Source organism: Bos mutus, chromosome 19 (genome assembly GCF_027580195.1).
Source record: "Bos mutus isolate GX-2022 chromosome 19, NWIPB_WYAK_1.1, whole genome shotgun sequence".
Classification (NCBI taxonomy): Eukaryota; Metazoa; Chordata; class Mammalia; order Artiodactyla; family Bovidae; genus Bos; species Bos mutus.
This window is the reverse complement of record NC_091635.1, coordinates 29,531,061-29,552,086: the sequence shown is the minus strand read 5'-3', so window position 1 is coordinate 29,552,086 and position 21,026 is coordinate 29,531,061. Positions and strand designations below refer to the sequence as shown.

Below are 21,026 nucleotides of genomic sequence, written 5' to 3'. Positions count from 1 at the left end.
TACCCTTTATTTTGGATTTGTCTCATGCTTCCTCCTGGTTAATTCAGCTTATGCATTTTTTTCAAGGCTACTATGGAACTGATTTTGTGTCCTCATTGAATCATATTGAGAGGTACTTAGGACGGAGGAGCCTAGTGGGCTCCAGTCCATGGGGTCGCTAAGAGTCGGACACGACTGAGCGACTTCACTTTCACTTTTCACTTTCTTGCATTGGAGAAGGAAATGGCAACCCACTCCAGTGTTCTTGCCTGGAGAATCCCAGGGACGGCGGAGCCTGATGGGCTGCCGTCATGGGGTCGCACAGAGTTGGACACGACTGAAGCGACTTAGCAGCAGCAGCAGCAGTAAAAATATTATCTCAGCATTAGTGATATTAACTTTGATCATTTGGTTAAGGTGATGTCTGCTAGATTTCTCTTCTGTAACGTTACTTTTTTTCCTTGTGTAACTTAAAAGTATCTTGTGAGAGGATACTTTGACTCAAGGCAACTAATTTGAATCTAAGTGACTGGGAAAACTATTGACAGAAATAGGGAAGCCTGGTGTAAATAAAGCAAGAATGATAACTTAAGAGCCCTAGACGGGTGTTTGGGGATATTTGTAAATCAGATATCTGTCAAAGATCTGTATGAAGGGGTTGCAGGTTGGTGTGAAAAGCTGAAGTGAGAAGTGGCATGTCACCAGTGTGTGAGGATGATGCAACACTGGTTGGGTCTTCAAGAGGACAATACTGGCTCCAGGAAGTTTCTCAAGAGCCCTTCCTGTCCCCTGACAGCGCCGCCTTGGAAATCTTCGGGTTCGGGTTGCACCACCTCAGACTCCTGAATTTGGGGTACTGGCGCCAAACCACAGACCTGCGAAGAAGGAAGCCAGCGGGGCGCGGGCGGCGCAGTGCGCACGCGCCCGGAGGCGCGGGGCAGGGCCGCGGCGCGGGGGCGGGGCCGCGGCGCGCAGGCGTGCTAGCGGTGGGTCCCTGCGGCTCGGGATGGAGGGTGAGTGAGTAAACAAGCCCCGGCCCGCCGGTGGGGCCGGGCCTCCGTGCCTCGCCACCGGGGAGCCTGAGGGAGGGAGAGTCGAAGGGATCAGAGAACTGGGGGGAAGCGGAGGGACACACCAACTGCCTGCCTGGGCTTAGCGGAGCTCCCACTCCCCGTTCCGAGAGCTGGGGGAAAGAGGACAGCTGGCCGAGCGAGCCCCAAGCGAGGACCGCGTCTGCGGCGGGGAGGGCGGTGTGTCCAGGAGGAGGAGCGGCGGGGGCGGGCCCGGGAACGCGAAATCCCGTTGGAGGGCGGGGTGGGCCAGGTGGGCGGGACCCCTGCGCGGGGAGGGCGAGGTGGGCGGTGGCAGCTGCGGGGGCCCTTAGCGAGGTGGACTGCTGGGGACTTGAGGACCAGACGCGGGGGGTCAGCTTTCGATGACTTTGGGGGGTGTTGAGGAAGCGGTGGCAGTAAAAACGGGGTGAGGCGAGTGAGGGTCCTAAGGCGCAGAATGGAAAGGGGCGCTCGTTCTCGGGGTCCAGGCGGTGCCGCGTGCCTCCGGGTTCTCACGCTCGGTGCTCCTCTCGCCTCCCCCAAGTCCTGGCCCTGAGTAAGAGGCTTCTCTCCAAATTTGGTCTCGCGCCAATCCCTGCCTACCCCAGAATTCTCTTGGGGATCGAATAATGTAAGGGAAAGAGCCTTGAAGCAAAAGCAAGGTGGTGTATTTGGGACGTGCCTGTTAGGAAATGTGGAGCAAACTTATTTCGGTAAAAAGTTACTACTGAGAAATTGTTTCGGGAGCGGGGAGGGGAAAGGATATGGAAGAGTGTTAGTGCCGCCGGTGGAAATATTGAGAGTGGGCTTTTCATAGGTGAAATACGGGATTATAGCTGGAGTCGCCTAGGTATCGCGATAGTCCAGAGCTAGAGGGATGAGGATGGGGCTAAGAGCCGAGGTAGCCATGGGTGCGTGTGAAGATGGCCACGACTGTGAGAGTCTCTTCCGCCTTTGCTGCCATGATGCCTGTGAAGAGAAAAATCCCCCATCGGGTTCTTTTAAGTTTAAGAAACTTAAAGGAAGTTTCCAGCGTTAGAAGGTGCCAACTTTATCAGAGGTTTCTGTGAGAGCCTGTCTATTTTAAGCCTTGGAATCCCTAGAGCTGGAATGGGTGGCATTGATAAAAGAAGATTACTTAATTGCATAGAAGAAAGTGTGTATGAGGAGATAAAGTACTTTAAACACACACATAAGTGCACACATTTATAATAGAGGCAAAGATCATCTATAAAGATCTAATAATACTACTATTGTCATGCTGAGTGTGTGTATTACAGACAGCGGGAATTAATTCTCCCAGGGGAGAAATGTTGGCTTGTTTTATTCACTGATGCACTTTGAATGCAAAAACAGTGCCAGGCACACAGTAGGTGAGCAATAGATCTTTTTAAAAGTTAGTTATCAGTTTATTTCTGGCTGCATCGCATCTTAGCTGCAGCACTCTTTCGTTGCCTCCACTCCTGCCAGCATGTGGGATCTTAGTTCCTTTACCAGGGATGAAACCTGCACCCTCTTCCCTGGAAGATGAATTCCTAACCACTGGACCTCCAGGGAGGTCCCCTCAATACATGTTTGTGGAATAAAGAAATAGTGGGAAGATCCCTGGGACTGGAAGTGGGAAGATCCCTGGGACTGGCAGTGGGAAGATCTGCATCCAGGTAGTGGAAGAACTGACAGACTACTCATAGGCCAGTCATGGAACTGGATGCCAAGGTAGTTTTCAAACTTGCTGAAGTGGAAGTGCTGTTACTTTAGTTCTCTTTGAAACAGCACTAGAAGAAGGCGCCTAGGGTTAAAAGTGAAATTTTATGCCCAAGAAGACTTTTGTGAGGAAATGTAGTTAGACTTGTTTCACTTATACTTGCCTTTGAATTAGCATGCCTTTAAAAAGCTATTTAAAATATTATATTTAGCTTTTTAATTCTTGAGATCTGAAATCTGGCCTTCTTAGTTCTCTAGGTAACAGTTCCCACCCTTGGTTTGTGCCTTATGTGAAACAGGTAACAGTTTATTTCACTAAGTTTATGTTTTTCATGTGTATACTCAAGTTTAAAAACTTTTTAAACAATGTATACATTGTTGGACTTGCCTGGTGGTCCAGTGGCTAAGACTGCACTCCCAGTGCCAGGGCCTTTTGATCCCTGGTCAGGGAACTAGATTCCACCTGCTGTAACTAAAGATCCTGTATGCTCCAGCTAAGACCTGGCAGAGCCAAGTAAGTAAATATATATATATTTTTAAGTTTATGCTTAGTTAATTAGCTACTTGCCAAAAAAGATTTGAGGCAAGTGTTTTAGCCACTTTGGCCATCTGATGCGAAGAGCTGACTCATTGGAAAAGACCCTGATAGCTGGGAAAGATTGAAGGCAGGAGGAGAAGGGGACGACAGAGGCCGAGATGGTTGGATGGTGTTGCTGACTCAATGGACATGAGTTTCAGCAAGCTCCGGGAGTTGTGATGGACAGGGAACCCTGGCATGCTGCAGTCCATGGGGTCGCAAAGAATCGGACATGACTGAGCAACTGAACTGAACTGAAAAACACTTTACATTTCTACATCAGACAGTTAAACTGCAGAGAAAAAAGAAAAAAAACAAGGCAGAGGGTCTGAATAGGTATTCCAAAAAAGACACACTGATCACCAACAGGCACATGAAAAGCTACTCTTCATCACTAATCAACAGGGAAATGCAAATGAAAACCACAATAAGATATCACTTCACACCTGTTGAAATGGCTGTTATTAAAAAAGACAAGAGATAACAAATGCTGGTGAGGATGTGAAGAAAAGGGAACCTTGCTGCACTGTTGGTGGTAATGTGAATTGGTACAGCCACTATGGAAAACAGTGGAGATTCCTTAAAAATTTTTTAAAAACTGCCATACAATCCATCAAGTCCACTTCTGGGTATTTAGCTGAAGAAAATGAAAACTGTAATTCAAAAAGATATATGCACCCCAATATTCAAAGCAGCATTATTTACAATACCCAAGATATAGAAACAACCTAAGTGCCCATCAACAGATGAATGAATAAAAATGTGACACACACAAAATATTTTGCAACTTAACAACAACGTGGATAGACTTGGAGGATATTATGCTTCTTGAAATAAGTCAGACAGTAGAAGATGAATACTGTTTGTTTTCTTTTATATGTGGAATCTAAAAGATAACACATTTAAAAATGAAAATATGTAGAGAAGGGTAAAGAGAATTAGATTAGGATTGAGGGAGAGGGTTTTAAGGGAAAAATTGCTTTTAGAGAATACCTCCATTTCAGAAAATGCCTAGTTTTGCTTGTTTTTAATTTGACCAAACTGTGTATTGAGCTCTTACCCAACATCTTTAGTCCAACTGTCTTATCATTTGGGATTTCATCACTCCAGACCTTGAAGTCAAGAGTTCCTTAATGAGGTAGAGTTTAGTGCCTCTGATGTGTTATGTTCTCAGACATAGTAGCCCTAATATTTTGATTCAGAATGGAATAATTGAAAAGTCTTGTTTTATTAATGATAATGAGCAGTCTACATACTTTTTTTTTTTTTTCCTAGCCAAGGTTCAAGGCTTATGGGATTTTAGTTCCCTGACTAGGGATCGAGCCCAGGTTCTCAGCAGTGAGAGCATGGAGTCCTGACCCCTGGCCTGCCAGGAAATTCCCATTAGACAGAAAACATTAAGCCTTGTGCTCCTGTAATTCAGAACCAGTCACGGTAGAGCTGTAGCCTTTTAGGAGTTTCCTTTAACTCGTCTGAATCAGTGTTGTACATGCTAAGAGCCAGCATTTTCCTTGGGTCTCATAAAAGCTAATTCTGCTTTGATTTTTGTCACTGTTGTCTCAAATACACACAACCTGATTCTCTTAATAAAGGAACACTAGAAAATGTTAATGCTATAATTTTATTTTAAATTAAGAATTCAGGGTCACAACTTCTTGTTAGTGACTTTTTTTCTATATGTACAGCCCAGAGGTTCAGTGAGTTTTCATAAAAGTACATAGTTAGGGCTTACCTGGTGGTTCAAGATTATCTGCCTGCCAGTGCTGGGGACCCGGGTTCAATCCCTGCTCTAGGAAGATCCCACATTCTGCATGGCAACCAAGCCTGTGCACTACTACTACTGAGCCAGCACTCTAGAGCTGGTACTCTGCAAGAGAAGCTACCACAATAAGAAGCCCGAGTACCACAGCTAGAGTAGACCCTGCTCTCCACAACTAGAGAAAGCCACATGACCCAGAAGATCCAGCACAGCCACAAATATGTCTTTTTTAAAACTGCACTAAAAAAGAGTTCATAGTCATATAACCATCACCACAGCCAAGGTATTTTTATCACCTCAAAAATGTCCCTTATGCTTCTTTTCATGTAATTCCTTTCTATTCTAGTCATATAAGTGGAGTCAAAGTATACAATTTTTGTGTCTGATTTCTTTCACGTAACATAAGGCTTTTGCAATATATAGGAACTGTTTGCAATACATCTGCATATATAGGAACTGTCCGTTCCTTATTATTGGAGAGTAGTATTCCATTGTATGTATACACTGTACTTTGTATACATTCACTAATCCATAGATATTTGTATTGTTTCCACTTTGTGGCTATTATGAATAAAGACACTTTGCACATTTGTGTACAGGTCTTTATGGGGATGTATATTTTCATTTCTCTCCGATAAATAATTAGAAATTTTAGGCCAGGTTGTGTAGTAAGTACACATTAACATTTTTAAAAAGGGGACTTCCCTGGTAGTCCAGTGGTTAAGACTCCATGCTTCCAATGCAAGTCAACCCCTGGTCAGGGAACTAAGATCCCACATGTGCTGTGACATGGCCAAAAAACGAAAAAAAAGGAAATGGGCTTCTCTGGTGGCTCAGTGGTAAAGAAAATGCCTGCCAGTGCAGGAGACATGGGTTTGATTCCTGCTCTGAAAAGAAGCTACACGCCAAGGAGCAACTAAGCCTGTGCACCACAACTGTTGAACCTGTGCCCTAGAGCTGAGGAGCCACAACCAGTGTAGCCCAAGTGCCCTAGAGCCTGTGCTCTGCAACAAGAGAAGTCACTGCAATGAGAAGCCTGAATACTGCATCTAGAGTAGCCCTCGATCAGTGCAACTGGAGAAAAGTCCACACAGCAATGAAGACCTAGCTCAGCCAAATAAACAAATAATTTTTAAAAAGCAAAAACAACAACTGGCAAACTTTTCCAAAGTGGTTGTACCATATTGCATTAGCACCAGCAGTACATGAGGATTGTATTGCTCCACATCTTCACCACTGGTATTATAAATCTTTTTAATACTAGCCATTTTGTGGTTGTATAATAGTTATGTCACTGTGGTTTTAATTTGCATTTCCCTGATGACTAATGATTATTGTTTAGTTGCGCAGTCATGTCCAACTCTTTGTGGACCCCATGGACTGGGGTATATAGCCTGCCAGGCTCCTCTGTCCACAGGATTTCCCAGGCAAGAATACTGGAGTGAGTTGTCATTTCCTTCTCCAGGGTATCTTCCTGACCCAGGGATGGAACCTGAGTCTCCTGCATTGGCAGGTTGATTCTTTAGTGCCTGAGCCACCAGGGAAGCCCAGTGACTAATGATAGCATCTTTCTGTGGCTTATTTGTCATTTCTATATCTTTTTTGGTGGAGTATCTGTTCAAAGTTTTGGCGTACTTTTTATTTGGTGTCTATCTTATTATCGAATTGTAGGCGTTATTCATATAAAGACTTATTTTTAAACTTCTTAACTGTGATAGCATATGTTTTGGAGTTTATTTTCAATGTATAGGTGAATGTAATGAAAAGCTCTTAGCTTAGTACTTAACTGGAATGTGAATAGTGTTTTGCATATGTAAGTAATTAAATAACAGATACAGTAAAATTTAAAATATTTTTTTGTGTGGCACTTCTTTTGCCTAAGATGAATAAACCCATTTCTCCTAATCTGTTCTAGTGAATGCTGAGTTTTTTGTTTGCTTGCTTTTTTTTTTTTTTAATCTTTGAAGTGATAGTTGTTAGTGTTCGAGTGCTATGGGAACCCATCTTGGCTGTGTTTCAGTTGTTTATTTTAATCATACCTATCTGTTCCAAACAGTATGTCTCATCTTCCTCATATACTTTGTGGGGACTAACTGCCAAATAAACTTTAGAGATACTGAAAACCCGTTAAAAAGCCAAGCAAAATAAATATTGGCTCATGATCACATGAGATTCAAATGTCACTTTAATTGTTAAAGAAGGAAGGGTGGCTTATTTTATGTTATGATTGGATAAAACCCAATGATATGTTCATGTATATGTGTACTACTCTGGCCAAATAAAGCACCTGAGTAAAATTAGAAATAGTGCCATTGATCATTAGACTATTCTGGTGTGCTTGCTATCATCTCTTTTGACAGACTATAAGAGATCACATTTCAGCTGTAATTCCTTTTTTGTGTATGTAGAATTTAATTAATTAATTAATTTATCTTTGGCTGTGCTGTGTCTTCGTTGTTGCCTGGGCTGCTCTCTAGCTCTGATACACAGGCTTCTCCTTGCTGTGGTTTCTCTTGTGGATCACAGGCTCTACAGTGAGCGTGAACTCAGCAGTTGCAGCTCCCAGGCTCTAGAGCACAGGCTCAATAGTTGTGGCACTTGGGCTTAGCTGCTCTTTGGCATGTGGTATCTTCCTGGATCAGGGATCGAACCTATGTCTCCTGCATTGATAGGCAGATTCTTTACCACTGAACCACCAGGGAAGCCCTGTAACTTCCTTTTTTTATTTTCTCAATAAAAATATTGATGTTTTCCTGTGGCTGTCTCCTCTAAGAAATCTACAACACACGTACATACTAGCAGCTGTGGATTCTTTTCCATTACTTGGTCTCCATTTTTACCTTATTTTTGTCTGCTTTTTTTTTTTTAAATCCAGCTGTGAGGCTTTCGGGATCTTAGTTCTGAGACCAGAATTGAACCTCAGACCCTTGGCAGTCAAAGGGTTTTAACAACTGAATTGCAAGGGAACTCCTAGTCTCCAGCTTTAAATGGATGGAACAACCTGCCTTAAGCTTACTGTTTCAAAAGGAAATGAGTTCCAAAAGCAATGGGAGAGGGATTGCAGTTCAGAATAAATTTTGGGGTCATTTGGGTCTTGAAAAGGGTAACCTAAGGTTTCTTAGGGAGGCAGTTTTATCCTAGATTTGAACCATTTTTTCATCTCCTGGAGCAAATTATTATTAAGCTTGTTCAGGGCAGAAATTAGATGGGCAGCTACTTAATATTACATGTGAGCGGGGTGTATGTTATTAAATAGTTTTTTAATTCTAAGAAAGAGTCCCTCTTTTGGCCCCCATTTCATAGAGGAATGAAACATACTTAAAAGATATAAGAGAAAGAGAGATGCTGTAATTTATAGGAAATAAATTCAGAATTGCTTAAGTTTTTTTTTTTAATAACCCAACACCTTAGCTTCTGGGATTCCAGTTCTTAGATTATGGTGGTGTTTCATTCCCTTCCCCCAGAGAGATAATATTTAACTTACAGAGAATTGCTTTTAAGAGCTTGAATCAGTTGATTACAAGTGATTAAGAGTGAACACAGTGAGTCTGTCTGTTTCTTTGCTATTCTGTCTTTCCTTTTTTAAAAAAATTTATTTTTTATTCTTGGCTGTACTGGGTGTTCATTGATGTGCAAGGGCTTTCTCTAGCTGTGGTGCATGGGCTTCTTACTGTAGTGACTTCTCTTGTTTTGGGGCCCAGGTTCAGAAGTTGTGACACATGGGCTTAGTTGCCACGTGTCATGTGGAATATTCTGGGCCAGGGATTGAACCCATGTTCCCTGCATTGGCAGGCAGGTTCTTAACCACTGGACCACCAGGGAAGCCCTGTCCTTCCTTGATGTATCCTCTGAGTTTAATATAGCATTATACCCATCCATTTGATTCTTCAAATGAAACATTCCCATATAGTCCTCTTAAAGTCCAGTTGAATGAGGTATTATAGTAATGATCTAATCAATGGCATATGTGTGACCTTGGGTTGAATTTTGCTGTTTTCTTGTCTATGCTATTATTTCTTATGGGTGAAAACAGGTAATTTTCACATGCTTCTAAACTTTAGTTTCTGTTTCAAATTTTGACTCTTCATAGCTCCTTCTAGGGGCTTCCCTGGTAGCTCAGCTGGTGAAGAATATGCCTGCAATGCAGAAGACCCCAGTTTGATTCCTGAGTTGGCAAGATCTTCTGAAGAAGGATAGGCTACCCACTCCAGTATTCTTGGGCTTCCCTCGTAGCTCAGCTAGTAAAGAATCTACCTGCAATGTGGGAGACCTGGGTTCAATTCCTGGGTTGGGAGGATCCCCTGGAGAAGGGAATGACTACCCACTCCAGTATTCTAGTATTCTGGCCTGGAGGATTCCATGGACTGTGTAGTCATGGGGTCCCAAAGAGTTGGACACGACTGAGCAACTTTCGGAGAAGGTGATGGCACCCCACTCCAGCACTCTTGCCTGGAAAATCCCATGGATGGAGGAGCCTGGTGGGCTGCAGTCCATGGGGTCGCTAAGAGTCGGACATGACAGAGCGACTTCACTTTCACTTTTCACTTTCATGCATTGGAGAAGGAAATGGCAACCCACTCTAGTGTTCTTGCCTGGAGAATCCCAGGGACAGGGGAGCCTAGTGGGCTGCCATCTATGGGGTTGCACAGAGTCGGACACAACTGAAGCGACTTAGCAGCAGCAGCAGAGCAACTTTCATTTATAGCTCCTCATAATGTTTTTAGAAATTTAGTATGTTAGGCGAAATAATAGAATTAGTTCTCCAGGAACCTAAGTAGCCGATATAGAATAAAAATTTGTAGATTTTATTGAATTTTTACATATACTTAGTATTTGTTCTTTCTCTAAAGTAATTGATGGGCCTGGTGGCTGAGCCTAGAAATTGGTGCAGAAAAGCAGAAAAGTGCACTTGGTAATTGTGAGAATATATTTGTGTGTATGCCTGGAAAGATAGAATTTAATAAAATAAAGCTCCCTTCTCAAATGGCATCAAGTATTATTAGGATCTGATTTCCATGCAAATACTGTGGTAGCAGAGACTTTAAAGTCTTCATAGTTTTGGGGGGAACATCCTTCTGAGGATCTGACTATGCTCCACTGACTTGGAATGACTGTCTGTTCTCTTTTGAAAAGCTCAACATTTATTTTGCCTTTGTGTCTTGGCATTCCTCTGAAGAACAGAAGCCAATTGTAAAACCCTACCCTTCACCTTGTGTTCTATGAGGTAGGTAGAGCGTGGTCCAATAAGTACTTCTTTAAAACTGAACTTTAATTCAAGCGCCTCAAAAAGAACCCCCAGTGATTGGCAGTGTTATGTATTTCCATGTGTCATGCCGGTGACTTGGAGATGAGATTATGTTGTCATATTCGACCTTAATTGCTAGACATCTGGTAGATTTAGGCAATTTGGCAGGTATAGTTTTCTTGTGTGGGTGAATCTTTCCATGAAGCTCTTGATATTAACTTGGTTCCTGCTAAACATTTCTCTTAATCAAAGTAGTAAACAGGCTTCCAAAATTGCAAGTAATCCAAGTTTCTAAATATCTGTGAAAGTGAGAGCTAAATTAAAAGCAAGTTACCACAGAGGACAGTGGCTAAGCTTTTAGGTAATCAGACCAGGCATTGCTGATATGAAATCTTTTCTTAATTGGAACTTTCCATTGAACTCATAGATTTGTGTTCTTTACACAAATCTTGTTTTTGTGAATAAATGTAATGGGAATGAAAGCATAACTGACCATGTTTATTTGAATTTGAGGAATGTGTCATTTCCAAGAAGTAAAATGCCATTTGTCATCTCTGTCTCTCTTAGATTACAGCAAAATGGATATACCAAATCCCCCGACGTCCAAATGTATCACTTATTGGAAGAGGAAAGTTAAGTCTGAATACATGCGACTTCGGCAGCTTAAACGGCTTCAGGCGAATATGGGTGCAAAGGTGGAAATACTTCACAAGTGAAAGGCTATAAATTGATTCAATATGGAGGGGTTGGATTTTTTATTTTTATCTTTTAACTCTTCTCTTAAAATCCTAACAAGTTTTTCCTTGGCTCTGCTAGGCTCTCTATGTAGCAAATTTTGCAAAAGTTCAAGAAAAAACCCAGATCCTCAATGAAGAATGGAAGAAGCTTCGTGTCCAACCTGTTCAGTTAATGAAGCCTGTGAGTGGGCATCCTTTTCTCAAAAAGGTACTTCCAGTGTCTAAGCTTGGCCTTTCTCTTTTCCTTGGATTTAAGGATTTTTTTTTTTTCTTTTCTTTTCTGTATCTCTGGCTTATTGGGCTTCCCTGGTGGCTCAGATGGTAAAGAATCCACCTGCAATGCAGGAGAAGTGGGTTCAATCCCTAGGTTAGGAAGATCCCCTGGAGAAGGAAATGGCAACCCACTCCAGTATTCTTGCTTGGAGAATCTCATGGACAGAGGAGCCTGGTGGGCTACAGTCCACAGGGTTGCAAAGAGTCGGACATGACTGAGCGACTTCACACACACACACACAGTATTCTTTCCTGGAGAAAGTCCATGGACAGGGGAGCCTGGTGGCCTGCAGTCCATGGGGTCACACTTATTATTATTAGAAAATAAAGACAATGGATGCAATTACTGTAGTCATCTTTGAATAACTGGGATGGTGAACCTGAAACTTAAAGAATAACTGTGGAACTTCCTGGTGGTCCAGCCATTAAAACCCCACACTTCCAATGCAAGGGGCACAAGTTCAATCCCTGCTCAGGGAACTAAGATCCTGTATATTCCAGGCTGCAGCCTGAGAATAAATAAATAAAATCAAAAGGACATCAGACTCATTACCAAATTGTATTATTGAAAAAAAAAGAATAACGGTTTTGCCTTTTGTTCTTTTCAGCTAATGAGTTTAATCATGAGTTTTACCTAGAAAAATAAGACATTTGCTGTCTACTTTCCTGGGCTCTGTATACAAGCTTCAAAGCAGCCTCTTTTGTGGCTTTTTTGGTACCTCAGCTATTTTGAAGTTGGAAAAGGAATGCTGTGGGTAATTGACCAATATGGTCAACGGGACATCCTTTTTGTAAACTAAAAAAATCACTCTGTTAGTTTCTTATAGAGATGATGTTTCTAAAATATAAAAAACAGATAGTTTATGAAGGGCACTTTTCTTTCCCAAAGCAAACGGTGACCATAATCTCTGTACCACTTGGCTTCCCCCTGTAGTGTCCCCATCAGCTCTGCAGCTAAGCTGAAGTCCACTGCAAAGTTTAGGTCTTCAGGAAAACTTCCTTGTCTTCGTTCTCATCTCCTAGGACACTCAGAGGCTCTTTGCTGTCAGGTACAGCCCAAAGAGATCAACAGTTTTAGATGGAGATAAACAACAGTTGAATATGGGAGGCCAAGGGCAATAGACAGTTCCTGCTTCCCACAGGTTTACAACTGAGGGATTCCTTTTAGGAGCTCGATGTTACAAAATCCTCAACTTAGTCACTTGTAAGAATTAGAAGGCTACTGGGATAATTTTGGAAGGAAACTCCCATTCTCTCTTGGGTTGTGGACCTGCCTTCCCTCTCCATGTCATTGCTTGTATTTCAGTGTACCATAGAGAGCATTTTCCCGGGATTTGCAAGCCAGCACATGTTAATGAGGTCTCTGAACACAGTTGCCTTGGTTCCCATCATGTACTCGTGGTCCCCTCTCCAGCAGAACTTCATGGTATGTATTGAAAGTACTATGGTGATTGTTTAAATGGAATGATTTTTTTCTTTTTTTAACATTGAAATGCTGGCACTCCTCTCAGGGGAAAGATTGTCAGAATATACTTAACAAAGCTTGGACATGCAGGGCAGAATGTTTTTGTGATTTACTGACTCTGAAAAACACATATAGCAAATTGTTCTAACTTGTTAGCTTTTGCGTTCTCTGGAGTGTACTTCAGAATTGATGCTGTTTCGTTTTTGAATGAAACAGATTGGGCAAGAGTCCAGCTTTCCTTTACTACCTTGGTCCAATTTTATAACATTGCGTGCAGTTAAATGTATTCTAAATCAGACACTTCAGGCTTTAGCAGGTTGACAGCTCCCTGCTGATGGAGCAATCCTTTCTTAATCCCCTAAAGGCAAGATGCTGTGAAAGCAACTGAGATAGCAGAGGCACACGTGGATCTCCAGTCCTTTCATCTGGGGCTTTATGCTGACTCCTGCCAGGATTATTTGTGGTTCTGATAATCAGGCTGCTAAATACTGCCATCGCTTATTGTGTCTGGTGACAGATAGCAGTTCTGCTGACTGGAATAGGATATAGGTTAACAGAAGGAAATCATCTCTTAGAAGAAAACTTCAGAGTAACTCTACTTGATAGCTATAGAACTGAAAATGACTGTTTTCTGCTGAACCACAAAACAAAATCCATTCATATTGTTTATTGCCAGAAAATATACATAGCTCATTCTGTAATTGACTTTAGGTTCTCACTGAGGGTGAGTGATATCAGTTGTAATAAGAATTTTTATTATGTTTATGGGAGGTTAATCTTAGTCTGTATAATAGAATATACAAATATTTTATGGTTGCCAATTTCTGTTTTAATTACTGCAGTTATGTTGTAGTTTATATTCTTGAAAGTCTTCCTTTTCATCTGTCTATGTGATATTTGTACCAATTTCACAATGTTTAGTGGATTAAATGACATAATAGATGGAATCACTATGAGAAAGAAATGTGTTGTCAGATTTTAGGTGTTGGTGGGAATATTTTTAACATCCAGCTTAACATTTGGTAGTTAATATCCTCAGGTAGTAAAGCTGACTTTTTTTTCTTCCAAGAGTAGCATGACTCCCATTTGAGGCTTTGTTGCCAAAATGACTGGTCTTTAAAATGTAGTGAACTTTGTAACCAAAGGCATTTTTAGGAGCTTTACAGCAGCAAAAATGGTTCAGCACACACAGGTTCCATTAAACAGGAAAAAAAAAAAAAAAAAACAGGACGGAGGAGATGCACAGCAAACAAACATTTGGTTTGATTTCAGGTGGAAGATGAGACAGTTTTGTGCAATATCCCCTACATGGGAGATGAGGTGAAAGAGGAAGATGAGACTTTCATTGAGGAACTGATCAATAACTACGATGGCAAAGTCCACGGTGAAGAAGGTAGTGGCGCTGGGCTCCTAAGGAGAGGACTGTATTAGGATGTGCCTCTTGGTTCATGTGTATCATTAGCTTGCTTTTATCTGCTGCCTCGTGATGTATACACTGAAGACTATTTCCATGTCACCACATGGCTGGAAGTAAACATTTTATATTACAAATAACCCCAGTTAAATTTTAAGAGGATTTGGAGGAATTCCCTGGTGGTCCAGTGGTTAGGAGGCCACACAGTCATCTCCAGGGTCCCGGGGTTCAGTCCCTGGTTAGGAGACTAAGATCCTACAAGTCATGCAGCATGGCCAAAAAAAAAAAAGAGTTGAGACATAAAAGGATTGTATAGTAATGTAATGGTTATATAGTAATATGATTTTCTCTCTAGTGGGTGGAGAGAAAATTTAGTGAATAAATAAGTTTGGTCTTAGAAGTCTACCATAAATCCATCCAAGGCTATTTTGTTCTTTGTTTCCCTTTCTGTGATACTGGCAATGAGCATAACCTCTCTTCTTAGATCCAAATACTCCTGAATCTCCCAGAAGTTGGCAAGAATATTCTGACTTTCCTAAAAGTGTTACCAAACCAAACTTGGGTCTGCTCACTTGAGTGCGATAAAGCCAATCTATTGACACCAGGTGGTGGTGAAGGAAAGTACAGTCTTTATTGTAGGGCGCCAAGCACGGAGAAGGGGCAGCTCAAGCTCAAAGGACCAGAACTACCTAATGGCTTTCAGGGGAAGGATTTAAAAGGCAGTGTGAGGGAGAGAACTGCAGGGTGTATGATCAGTTGTGCCCACTTCTTGGATTGGTTGGCATCTGGGTGAAGTTTCAAGCCTCATCAACCTTCTGGTTTCAACCAGTCTAGGGTCTTCATGCTTGCGGTCAGCAGTTTTTGTCTGGTGGGAGGTCTGCTTCTTATAAAACAACTTAGGAATGTGTGTCAGGCCTTTATCTTTCTTTTGGGGAACTGGGAGTACAGTGATTCTGCTGTGTTGCAGATTTATAGTCTAAATTGTTACCAGTTTCCTGGCCCAACAGCTTTTCTTTGTTTCTATGTCTTCACATTTCTTAATCATTACCTCTGGAGCCAACCTTTTTGTGACTTAGGGAAGACCCGGGAGACTAAAGCAAAAACCTTTTACTTCAGAGGACAAGGGCAAAGGAACTTGTGTATGATTTCAAAAGCAAGTCATTTGTATTTAGTTTTAGTTTTAGAAAAAGTTGTTAGTATGTAAGAAGGGGAAAGATAGGGGAAAACTCTTCATAGATTGCAAACCAGTGGCTTCAGCCTGCTCTTTTGACTATTGTGTTGTCAAAAGATGCTGTTGTGATGCCATTGAAATGCATTGTTTATACACGGTGCCCTCTAGTGTTCTGAGGCTTTATCCTAAGTTGTATTAATAGTTTAACCCCATGTAGTATGATTTTTTTTTTAAAGTATATTGTCTTTTGAGTCAACGATGTTACTACTGACCCATCACTTGCAAAACCAAGTACATTTTCATCATTTTTTTCTCTGTCCTATTTGTATTGTTGGCCCACTTTTGTGATATTTTGAACCGTAAATACAGGTTGATCTATTACTGAGGCAGTGAAAACCCCCGTAAAAATAAAGTCCATAACTGGATTTCCCACTCTAGCCAGCTGAACCGTTGCAATTTTAAGAACCAGTCAAATTATTGTAACTCCCTGGTTGTCCTCATAAAAATGTACATATATTATCTTGAGTCTCAAAAGTGAATACAGGAAAACCTTCTGAGGAGGACTAATGGAGTATGAAATGATCACTGCTCATCCATCTAATTCTTATATTTCAGAGATGATTCCTGGCTCTGTCCTGATCAGTGATGCTGTTTTCCTGGAGTTGGTAGATGCTCTGAATCAATACTCGGATGAAGATGAAGAAGGGCACAACGACACCTCAGATGGAAAGCAAGATGACAGCAAAGAGGATCTGCCAGTAACAAGAAAGAGGAAACGACATGCTATTGAAGGTGAAGAGCATGACCTCCTTATTCCACCTGGGGTGACAGGGAAAGGGAAGAAAGCAAAAGATAGGTTTATTTCTTATTAAAGGCTGTTGGCACTTCTCACTGGTCCACTTAAAAGGAGAATGTGTTTACTGATTGATGGTTTAAGATAGCTGTGATTTAGCTGAAGAAAAAACTAGGAGAACTTTAGACAGTAATCATTGTTTATTTCTAATTATAAAAAATAATGTGTTTGAAAAATATGGCAAGTTATAAAGAATAAAGTAAAATTACCCTATTATCTTGCTACCTAGAAGTAGTTTTTTTAGTATTAATATTTCCTTCTAAACTTAAAAAATGTATATATAAAAATATACACATGTACACCTGAAATGTATTATGTGTATTTTATCTCAGTTTTTAAAAAGTACCTAAGTAAATCAACATATATATATATGGTAGGTGAAGTTAGTATCATACCACATATGTGTATATACACACAGATAATTTTATACCCCTTATTATTTAATCTTACATCATGAGCATTTTCCCATGTTAGACAATATTTAATTAATTTCATATTTAATTGTACTTTGTTATTTAATTATACCATATGTCTAGACACAAAGTGTCTTCTCTTCTTATAACAAATTTACAGTATCCATCTTGTTCTTTGTTTTTTGTTTTTGTTTTCCATCTTGTTCTTTGGCATTGACATTATGGTAGGTACTTCTATACTCGGGTCTCTCCATAAAAACTTCTATTTTCACTTCCAGATTCTGTCTTACACTGTAGATTTTTTTTTTTTTTGGCCATACCATGAGTCTTGTGGGATCTTAGTTCTCCAATCAGGGATTGAATCCAGGCCCTCGGCAGTGAAAGCTCAGAGTCTTAACCACTGGGCCACCATGGAATTCCCCTGGACTGTGGATTTTGTTGTTAATATGTAGATGGCTCTGATCTCCTTAGCTACCAGTAGCCTGTTAGATAGGTCCAGGTAGCACTGACCTTCTTTCTGTATTCTGACATAGTCAATGGTTGAGTTAAAAAGCAGCTCTAATCAGAATGCCATGACAAAAGTACAAGATGATCAACTAGCTTTGTTTGTGTATCGTTTCCAATCCAGGCAGCAAAAAGAGTTCCAAGAAACAATTCCCAAACGACATGATCTTCAGTGCGATCGCCTCGATGTTCCCTGAGAACGGTGTCCCAGACGACATGAAGGAGAGGTAGGATGGCTGCCCCCCGCAGGCCATGTAGACCACTCAGGCAAAACTTGCATACAGGCTTTTTTTGGGTTATAAAAAGTCTCATTTTTGGTAAGTGCATTTTGATTTGCCTACACTTCTGATTACCTCTAAATGCCCATTCCCACGTTAAAGGTCATCGTTTGCTGGCTTTTGCGTAAATCTGGGCAGAGAAGTTTTAAGGTTTTGCCACTTTACTGGAGAGTTATTCCAGCACCATACTTAGAAAATATTTCCCTTCCCTTACTTTCATATATACACATACCAGGCCTGGCATCATTACAATGCTGAACCTACCTGCTTATACATAAAGACCTATTGAAAAAAAATACGCATCATCCCTTTTCTCCCTTGGCAGACCATTTCTGGATAACTGTCAGTATTCAGTCTGCATTTTCTTTTTTGTTTTTAATTAAAAATTTTTTATTGGAGTATATTCGATTTATAATATGTTCGTTTTAGCAAAGTGGATCAGTTACACATCCACATCTGTTGTTTAGTCGCTATGTTGTGTCAGACTCTGTGTGACCCCCATGGACTGTTGCCCACCAGGCTCCTCTGTCCATGGAATTCTCCAGGCAGGAATACTGGAGTGGGGTGCCATTTCATTCTCTAGAGGATCTTCCCAACCCAGGCATCAAACCCATGAAACCCGTGACTCCTGCATTGGCAGTCCGGTTCTTTTGTCACTGAGCCACCAGGGAAGCCCACATATACATGTATTCAGTCTTTTTTGTTTTTGTTTAGATTCTTTTCCTGTGTAGGCTATTATAGAGCACTGAGTAGAGTTGCCCATATCAGTCTGCATTTTCTCAATGGAGACATTCCCTTGGAAGGCACTCTTACCTCTCTTTTCCGAACCAGGTACCGAGAGCTCACAGAGATGTCAGACCCCAATGCGCTCCCCCCGCAGTGCACACCCAACATCGACGGCCCCAACGCCAAGTCTGTGCAGCGGGAACAGTCTCTGCACTCCTTCCACACACTCTTCTGCCGGCGCTGCTTCAAATACGACTGCTTCCTTCACCGTGAGTGGGCTGCTCTGAAATGCTCTCCTGTTTTCCATCCCCAGCCACCATTTCATTCTCTTTATTTTTAATTTCTCCAATGGAATTCCTGGCTTCTGATCCGATAATGGTTTTACAAAGGGCCAGTTCTCTTTCCTCTTGTGTAGTTACAGTGTGGTGTGCTTCACACGATGAGGACAGATTAACCAGCAACACAGTTGTCCCGAGTTTCCTCTAGCTTTGGAAGAATTGTGTTGATGTCAGAAATGATTCCGCTTGATTCACCTTGATGATAGCTGTTTACATCTAAATTCTCCTCCAGTGGCTCCCTAATTCAGATTTGTTCCTCCTCCTCCTGTCTAGCAGATGAGCCATTGCAAACAGGACAGTTTTATGTTTTCCAGCTTTCCATGCCACCCCTAATGTGTATAAACGCAAGAACAAAGAAATCAAGATTGAGCCAGAACCGTGTGGCACAGACTGCTTCCTTCTGCTGGTACGTTTTAAATTCTTCTGCCATGGTTGAAATTGGTGGAAATCTGAGCAGGAAATGGTCCTTGGGCTTTCTGCCCCAGAGAACACAAACCACTTGGGCTGGTATATAACACCCTGAGGGTCACAAAGTGTAGATGAGACATGACTTCTGCTTGTAAGGAGCGCCCTGATTTTGCAGCAGTAGCACTGTGAAGTTAGTTTCATGGAGCGAGGTGTGAAGAACATTGAAGGCTTTTTTGCTCTAAACATCGTCTACTCAGATTTCAGAGTCTGAAACTGCTTTGTTTGACTTGGAGCTGTATGTGTGTGCACGAGACACTATCTTTGCTGTCTCCCTTTAACTGCATATAAATGTAGGAGGAACAACACATGAAGGTGCTCATATCTTATGTGAGGTAATCAGCCAGATGGACCCTTGCTGGCGGACAGACCTCATGTAGCAGTGTGCATTCTGCATTTATGTGGGGAGGCAGCCCACTGAGAGCTAGAAGGGAATAGGTTGAGTTGGACTTGTCAAAGACATAGTTTTGCTTTCTACACAATAGGGTGGGGCTTCCCTGGTAGCTCAGCTGCTAAAGAATCCACTTGTAATGCAGAAGACCCCGGTTTGATTCCTGGGTCTGGTAGATCCGCTGAAAAAGCAATAATAGGCTACCCACTCCAGTATTCTTGGGCTTCCTTGGTGGCTCAGCTCCCTGCCATGTGAGAGACCTGGGTTCGATCCCTGAGTTGGGAAAATCCCCTGGAGAAGGGAACAGCTACCTACTGCAGTATTCTGGCTGGAGAATTCCATGAACTGTATAGTCCTTGGGATCGCAAAGAGTCGGACACAACTGAGCTACTTTCACACGATAGGGTGAACTTAGGTAAAGAATAAAATACCTTGATAAAATTTCTGCTACCAATTAAAATGAGATTATACAGCCAGGTGGTTCTGGAACTATCTTTAGTGGGATAATAGAAGGAAAGATGATAGAGAGTGCCATTGGGTAAAAATCTGGAAAATGTGCCACATGGTAATAGCAAAAAAATAAATAGCGCTTTCCTGGTGGTCCAGTGGTTAAGACTCTGTGTTCCCAATCCAGGGGACCCAGATTTGATCCCTGATCAGGGAACTAGATCACATATACTGCAACTAAGAGTTCATACTCTGCAACTAAGATGTGGCACAGCCAAAACAAATAAACATAAATATTTAAAATGCATAGAACTGAATGCCCAAAAAGTTCCATTTAAACAAACAAAAAATAAATAGACTTTATCTGATTTATTTTTTCCATAATATGTATTAATTCCTTCCTATGTGTCAAAGTACTGTGCTAACCCTTAACATATATGATCTTATTTTCATGTTTATAACAACATCCTGAGGTGGATAAAGTATAGGTTATAAAAGTTACATATTTTGCCTAAAGTTTGTTACTATGTCAGTGGTGTGGCAATGATGAAATTGAAGCTCTGGTCTAACTCCACAGTTCATGCTTTTTATATAACTCAAAAGGGCATTGCCGGGGCTTCCCTGGTGGTTCGGTGGTAAAGAATCTGCCTGCCAGTGCAGGAGACACAGATTCAATCTCTGATCCAGGAAGATCCCACGTGCCAAGGAGCAACTCAGCCCATGCTCTGCTACTCTTCAGCCTGGGAGCCAGAACTACAGAGCCCACATGCTGGAGCTGCCTAAGCCCTCATGCCCTGCGTCTTGTCATCTGCAGCATGAGAAGCCCCCGTGATGAGAAGTCTGTGCACCACAACTAGAGAGTAGCCCCTGCTCACCACAGCTAGAGAAAGCCCGCACAGCAGTGAAGACCTCAGCACAGCCAAAAGTAAATCGATACATGAAAATTAAAAACAATAAAAAGGGCATTGCCCTCCCCAGAGTAGTCATCCTGGAATCCTGTATAGGTCACATTGAGCATAGACACGCAGTATCAGATTCAGTTAAAATAAAAACTTCTCTCTTGGAATTTCTTTGAGAGCCTACAGTGTATTATTCTGAATATCCTTAATAATGGTAAACCTTTATCCTTTACTTACAGATTTAGTTTCCAGAAACAGCTCAAAATCTTTGGAAACTAAGTCTAGCGAGAAGATAGATGATCCAGCTAAGTAATTATCTGGTCTTTAAAAAAAAAG

At 41.6% G+C, this 21,026-nt stretch overlaps 1 protein-coding gene across 2 annotated transcripts in view; it reads left to right on the top strand.

Moving 5' to 3' along the window:
- The first annotated feature begins 926 nt into the window (after positions 1-926).
- Positions 927-21,026, top strand: part of EZH1 (enhancer of zeste 1 polycomb repressive complex 2 subunit) — a 31,574-nt gene continuing 11,474 nt past the window's right edge. The window contains exons 1-10 of one of the 2 annotated variants that reach the window (XM_070389872.1): positions 927-992; positions 10,205-10,295; positions 10,884-11,011; positions 11,133-11,261; positions 12,633-12,752; positions 14,064-14,184; positions 15,992-16,168; positions 17,271-17,373; positions 18,256-18,419; positions 18,803-18,894. In XM_070389872.1, the coding sequence (XP_070245973.1) occupies positions 10,895-11,011; positions 11,133-11,261; positions 12,633-12,752; positions 14,064-14,184; positions 15,992-16,168; positions 17,271-17,373; positions 18,256-18,419; positions 18,803-18,894 (1,023 nt within the window). In that variant the 5' untranslated portion in view covers positions 927-992; positions 10,205-10,295; positions 10,884-10,894. Of the gene's footprint in view, positions 993-3,085; positions 3,250-10,204; positions 10,296-10,883; positions 11,012-11,132; positions 11,262-12,632; positions 12,753-14,063; positions 14,185-15,991; positions 16,169-17,270; positions 17,374-18,255; positions 18,420-18,802; positions 18,895-21,026 lie in introns of those variants that run through there. The other variant, XM_070389873.1, reaches the window with a different exon arrangement.